At 52.6% G+C, this 6331-nt stretch overlaps 1 protein-coding gene across 2 annotated transcripts in view; it reads left to right on the top strand.

The window, feature by feature from the left end:
• The window catches only part of ASCC2 (activating signal cointegrator 1 complex subunit 2), a 24887-nt gene extending 21659 nt beyond the window's left edge, over positions 1-3228 (top strand). For both annotated transcript variants that reach the window (XM_008642929.2, XM_017746538.1), the window contains exons 16-18: positions 960-1068; positions 1552-1628; positions 2366-3228. In XM_008642929.2, coding sequence (XP_008641151.1) covers positions 960-1068; positions 1552-1628; positions 2366-2534 — 355 coding nt within the window. In that variant the 3' untranslated portion in view covers positions 2535-3228. The remainder of the gene's footprint in view (positions 1-959; positions 1069-1551; positions 1629-2365) is intronic.
• Positions 3229-6331: the final 3103 nt, after the last annotated feature.

Raw genomic sequence — 6331 nt, 5'->3', positions numbered from 1 at the left:
GCTTTGAGGTTCTTTGAGCCCCTCCCCCCCCCCCCCCCCCCCCAAAAGCACTGAGAAGCTTCAATCTAAATCCTTTCTGTGTTTTGCCTGTAAGAATGTGGCACCCAGGTATTTTCCCCTCTCTCAGGTCTCACTGCCCCTAGAAACAATTAGTGGATGTCACTGCTGAAAACTGGATCTGTTGGTTTGAAATAACAAAGGCTTTTCTGGTTTTACATTCCATGGCAGTGGAATGGTCTGAATTCCAATGGAATTTAAACACAGACACATATTTATGTTAAAGAAGAGTTATAGGCATGTGGTAAATTCTGCCTCCATCCCCAGGCCCTTCACCCTGCATGTCCAGGGTGATTCATAAAGCCTGATGAATTTCTCCAGGGATTTCCCCCTGCAGGAAACTGGGGCACAGCAGTGGAACTGGGGCTCCGTGGATTAGCCCTGACCAGTCAGAGGCTTTGGAGCCCAGCACTGGCTGAGCATTAATGTTTCTGTCCAAAGGATGCTCCTTAATATTGCCTTGTGGCTGTGTCTGGATGCCCATTTCCCAAAGGAAGCAGTTGCTTCTGTGGAGAAATTCCTTGTGAGGTTTTGGGGGGTTTTTTAACTATTATTATTATTATTATTATTATTATTATTATTATTATTATTATTATTATTATTATTATTATTATTATTATTATTATTATTATTATTATTATTATTATTATTATTATTATTAATTTCAGAGACAACTTCATAGTGAACATTCCCCAGTGAAGAGCGTGTGTTTGCCAGTTGCCCATAGGAATGTGGTATTAACTCCTGGATCTCCTGGTTTTTTCTTCAGGAAAATAAAGTCCATGGAATCTGCAGATTCTCATTTTTAAAGACATAATGCCAACCAAGAAGGATATGCTCTTCAGAGAAATGTTTGAGGCTGTGCTCTTTTATTTTCTAACTTTTTTTGTCTTAATTCCCAGGCCATTCACAATTCCTCAGGTCCTGAGACCCAAAGGACAGGAGGAAGGACAGGAGACAGAGGAAGAGGATGAAGAGGAGGAGGAGGAAGCTGAAAAGGAAAGAACAAAGGTGACATTTAGCTGGAGTTGCATTAAGATTTACCATATTTCTTCCCTGCTTCACCTGCAGGTGATGTGGAGCAGATTTCCTGTTTCAGAGAGGGAATCTTTGAGCAGCAGCAGGGACTGAGCTGCTGTTCAGTGGCTGCTGGGCTGTGAGTGTCCCCAGGGACTGCTCTCCACTGCCTCCTGGCCTAACTGTGCTGGAGCAGTGACACTTCCTCTGTGGGGAGCTTTAATCTGCTTTATCCCAGAGCCAGACAGTGCCAGCAGAGCACTCTGTTTCCATGGAAGTGCTGGGAGTAGCCACAGTGGAGGAAGGTTTTCAGGCAGGTTTTGTGCTGGGTGTTGTGTTTAGAGTCCCTGACACCAATCCTGCTGGTCCAGAGGTAATGAACCAGGAATTGACTCTGTTCCCAACAGAATCCCCTCCTCTCCAGGCTTCTGCATGGTGCTGATGAGTTTCCTGACCTGTTCCCTTGCTTCCTTGCAGGACCACTTTGTGCAGGACCCGGCTGTCCTGCGGGAGAGGGCAGAAGCCAGGCGCCAGGCATTCCTTGCCAGGAAGGGGTAAGCGAGGATCTCCCTCTGGCTCTGCAGCTGGCAGCTGTTTTGCTGCTGACTGGAATTGTTGAGGGTGTTCCTGCTCCTTGACATTCCCATGTTTCAGGGTCCTGCCACAGTGGGGTGAACCTCTTCACCCACCCTTCACTGCTGGTTCTTTTATCCCGTTGAATAGGAATGTCATGGAATCATGGAGTGGTTTGGGTGGGAAGGGACCTTGATGACCGTCTTGTTCCACCCCCTGCCATGGGCAGGGACACCTCCCACTGTCCCAGGCTGCTCCAAGCCCCAATGTCCAGCCTGGCCTTGGACACTGCCAGGGATCCAGGGGCAGCCCCAGCTGCTCTGGGCACCCTGTGCCAGGGCCTCCCCACCCTCCCAAGGGGAACAATTCCTTCCCAATACCCAATCTAAATCTCCCCTTTTTTCAAAGCCATTCCCCCTTGTCCTGTCACTCCAAGCAGCAGAGCCCTGTGCAAGACAGGATCTTGGAGAGCACAACTTCCAGATCTCTAACAGCTCCCATAGGGATTTTGGGACAGTTTGGTAGCTGTTTGCACCTGCTGGGCTCAATGTGTGGAAGGACACAGTCGTGGTGTGGCTGATGCTGCTCCTAGGCTGCTGTGGGAGCCCTGGGATGAGCCGAGGCCCAAGGGCTGAACCCCTCACCCGCTGGTGTTTGTGGGGATCTGGGATTTTGTCCCCAGGAGTGCGGCGTGATGTCCTTTTTTTGTGTCCCTCAGGCACAAGCATGACAGCTCTGCCGTTGTTGGGAATGCCAAGGGCCACGGGCAGAACCGGGAGACGGTGCAGGAGCGGAGGAAGAAGGAAGCAAACAAAAGCACAAGAGCCAACCACAACCGCCGGGCCATGGCCGACAGGAAGCGCAGCAAGGGCATGATCCCTTCCTGAGCAGCTCCCGGGGCAGGGGCTGCACCATCCCCAGGCCCCTGCCCAGGAGGAGGCTCTGTTTCCTCAGCATTCCCTTTGCTCAGGGGATGGATGTTGTGTGCAATACCCGGCACCTCAGCTCACACGGATCTGCATTCCCTGTGGGAGTGCTGCCCTGACTGTGTGTGCCAGCGGCTGCACCCAATACATGGCACAGGCTGCAGCAGCCATTCCTGCCCTTTTGTACTATTTATAGTTCAGAGAGTTTTATTTTCATACTGGCTCCTTGCGCCCTCCCTGCCCACCCTGGAGTGAGCAGCTCTGAGAGCACGGCTTCCATGGAAATGCCTTATCCTGAACTTGAGTTATAGATGGTCCCAAGCTGGAAGGGACCCACAGGGATCATCCAGCCCAGCTCCCGGCCCTGCCCAGACACCCCAACGACCCCAGCCTGGGCATCCCTGGCAGCGCTGTCCAAACGCTCCTGGAGCTCTGGCAGCCTCGGGGCCGTGCCCAGCAGCCTCTGGGGGAAGAACCTTTCCCTCATGTCCACCTAAACCTCCTGACACAGCTCCATGCTGGCAGGGAAAGGCTCAGGCTATTCCCACTGCTGACAGACCCACAGGGGTTCAGGTGAGTAAGACCTTATGGATTTCTGTCCCTTGAGTGAGGCCTGTGAAAACAGAAGGTACAAATAAAAGATGTAGATGTTTTAGTTGGTTTTTTAGGCTCTTACAGTCAGTATTGACGAACTTCCCTGGTGTATCCAATTAGGCTTTGCTTGGTTAATTTACTGGTTAATGTGCCCTGAGTGCCATCTCCCCACCACACTGTGTTTTCTAGCACTGCAGCAGTGCCTGTGGCTGTCACCCCCACAGTGAGAAAATCAGCAGTGGGTTGTGCTCCAGGGCAGTCCCAGTGCTGCAGGAGCAGTGGGGTGCTGGTAAAGTCCACAGGCTTGTACTTTGGTGCCTGGTGGTGTGCAGAGGGCAGGGATGTGACTGGAGCTGCTGTGGGGCTGTTTGCAGAGAAGCAGAAATGCAGCAGAACAGCCACTGCCACGAAATGCGGGGAAGTCCTGAGTGCTCCAAGGAGGAGATTTTTCTTTGCCTATCAGTGCTGCCCAAACCTCCCAATGACAGACACAGAAAAAGGAATTACATTTACCAGTATCCCTAAATGCTGTATCCAGGGAAATCCCCTGCTGGGATAAGGCTGCTCTCCTGCAGCTCCTGCTCTCTGCACCGATGGCTTCAGCTCCTCCCTGCTGCCCACTGCAGTGCTGTCCCCTCATCCTGTATTCAGCTTTGGTTCTTGCTGCTCAGAGCCTGCAACTCTCTCTGAGCTGCTCAGCCTGATGTGGAACAGCAGCAGAGCACAGGGAGCTGGCACTCAGATGGGATTGTCCCAGGAAAGCTTAAACCTTCCTCTTAACCATCTCCGTAAAGCCCAGCTGGGACTGGGACAGCTGGAGTTGGGTTTGGCTCCAAAAACACAAGCATAAGTGTTTAAGTGCTCGTTGTGTTCTCAGAGTAAATGCTTTACCCCCCTGGCACTCGTTTGCAAACCCAACAAAGCTGCTGTGAGCACTGGCTCTAATGGGCTCTGCCTCAGCCATTGCTGAAATCCCTCCTGTTACTGAAAAAGGAGCGAGGAGGGAGAGATGGGGCTGCTGGGCTGGGAAAGTGGGAAGAGGAGTCACTCAGCCAGATCTCCCTACAGCCACCTGAGAGCTGAGGAATTAACTGAGTCATTACCCCAGGCAGTGCCCAGAGTTCCCTTTCCGTGTAGAAAGAAGTGTTTGACAGGGTCAGGCAGGGCTGGGCTCTTCAGGGAGAGGGGAATGACTCTGCTCAGGGCAAGAGAAGGTTCAGGGGGGAGGAACTGGACGATCTTAAAAGTCCCTTCCCATCCAAACTATTCCATGACTCCTCTGAGCCAGCTGCTGGGGGGCACCAAGTGATCCCTCTCCCTTTCCAGCACCTTCCCTGGGGTCAGGTGGGATGGAGGCAGGTGTGTGACACACAAACCTGACATCACTTCTGCTCCTCAAGCCATGTGAGGAGGCAGAAGGCACAGGAATAATTAGGAAAGGGATCCACCTCCTCTCTGAAAGTTACACCTGGTCCCCATTCTCAGCCCAGCAGAGCTGGGCACACCCAGCCTGCTCAAAGTGCAGGGCACGTTCCTCCCTGTTAGGGCAGCTCTGAAAGGGGCCAGGCCAGGAACCTCCATCAGATCTGAGCTACAAACGGTGCTGGGAATGATTTTAAGCCCCTTTCCTGTGGACAGACCAGAAGAAGCAGACAGCTTCTCACCCTTCCCAGGCAGAAGCCAAGGGTTGTCACTGAACCACAGCTAAGTGCTTTCAAATCCATGTTAAGGCATCGTGGTTCCTGACAGTGCCTTGGAACTAAGGATCAGGGCTTTTAAGGATGCTCCACCTCCCAGAGGAGGAGGAGTCACAGAGAGGCCAAAGGATGAGTGAGGTGAACACAAAGGCACAAGACAGGACCAGGAGTTTTATTTGAACACACTGAGTTGAATACAGCAGCAGAACTCCTTGAGTCCATCTTGCTTCACATCATATCAGGAGGTGGCTGACAGTAGCTGGCTCGGAGTTGTTCCATCAGGAATCCATTCCCAGTTTCAGGAGGTTGAACCCATCCCTGCAGTGCCTGCAGCCACCCCAGGCTGGCTCCTGCTGCTGAGCTCTCAGTTCTCGTACTTGTGCTTGATGTGTTTCCACAGTTTCTGTGTGGAAAACAAGCAGGAAAAAAAAAATCAAGATATTTCAGGCAGCTTCTCAGTGGTGTTGGGATAACAAAACCCAAAACCCAAATTATCCTGCCTGGAGCCCAGTTTCTGTGTGGAAAACAAGCAGGAAAAAAAATCAAGATATTTTAGGCAGCTTCTCAGTGGTGTTGGGATAACAAAATCCAAAACCCAAATTATCCTGCCTGGAGCTGCGGTGATGGAGTCCTGTACTGGATCTGGGGGACACAGGATGCACATGGGGGCTCCTGGCTTCTAATCTGGACAGGCAAGAAGCTGCAGAGATTCCCCTTCCCCTGGTCTGGATTAGTGGCCCAGAGCCACTGCCTTGAATTCCCACCCAGACCCAAGAAGCTGCAGAGATTCCCCTTCCCCTGGTCTTGAATTCCCACCCAGACTGGAGAGGGCAGTTCTGCTCCCGCACATAAGGGATGCACAGAACATCCCTATTCATAGAACCATGGAATGGTTTGGGTGGGAAGGGACCTTAAAGCTCATCCAGTGCCATTCCCATGGCCAGGGACACCTTCCACTGTCCCCATCCAGCCTGGCCTTGGGCACTGCCAGGGGTCCAGGGGCAGCCACAGCTTCTCTGGGCACCCTGTGCCAGGGCCTCCCCAACCTCAGAGGGAAGAATTCCTTACCAATATCCCATCTAACGCTGCCCTCTGGCACTGGGAAGCCATTCCCCCTTGTCCTGGCACTCCATGCCTTGTCCCAAGCCTTTTTCCAGCTTCCTGGAGCCTCTGTAGGCACTCAATGGGGATCTAAGGTCTCCCCCAAGCCTGCCTCAGTATCCTGCAGTCATCATCCCGTCACTGCTGTACTCAGGAACCTAAGGACGACTTGACCCCTTTCACCCAAGGTTCACGCTGGGGACACCCGAGGCCACCAGCCCTAATCCCCTCCCTCTGCCAAGGGCAGATCGGCCAAGCCGGGGCTCTACAGAGCACAAAACAAGCTCCTTTTACCCCTCCCGCTCCCCATCCCCTTGCACGCCCCTTCCAAGCGGCCAGAGAAGCCCAAGGACAGAGAAGCCCCGA

Source organism: Corvus brachyrhynchos, unplaced genomic scaffold (assembly GCF_000691975.1).
Source record: "Corvus brachyrhynchos isolate BGI_N302 unplaced genomic scaffold, ASM69197v1 scaffold19, whole genome shotgun sequence".
Lineage (NCBI taxonomy): Eukaryota > Metazoa > Chordata > Aves > Passeriformes > Corvidae > Corvus > Corvus brachyrhynchos.
Note: the sequence above shows the minus strand (reverse complement) of the source record. Positions and strands in the feature narration are given on the sequence as shown.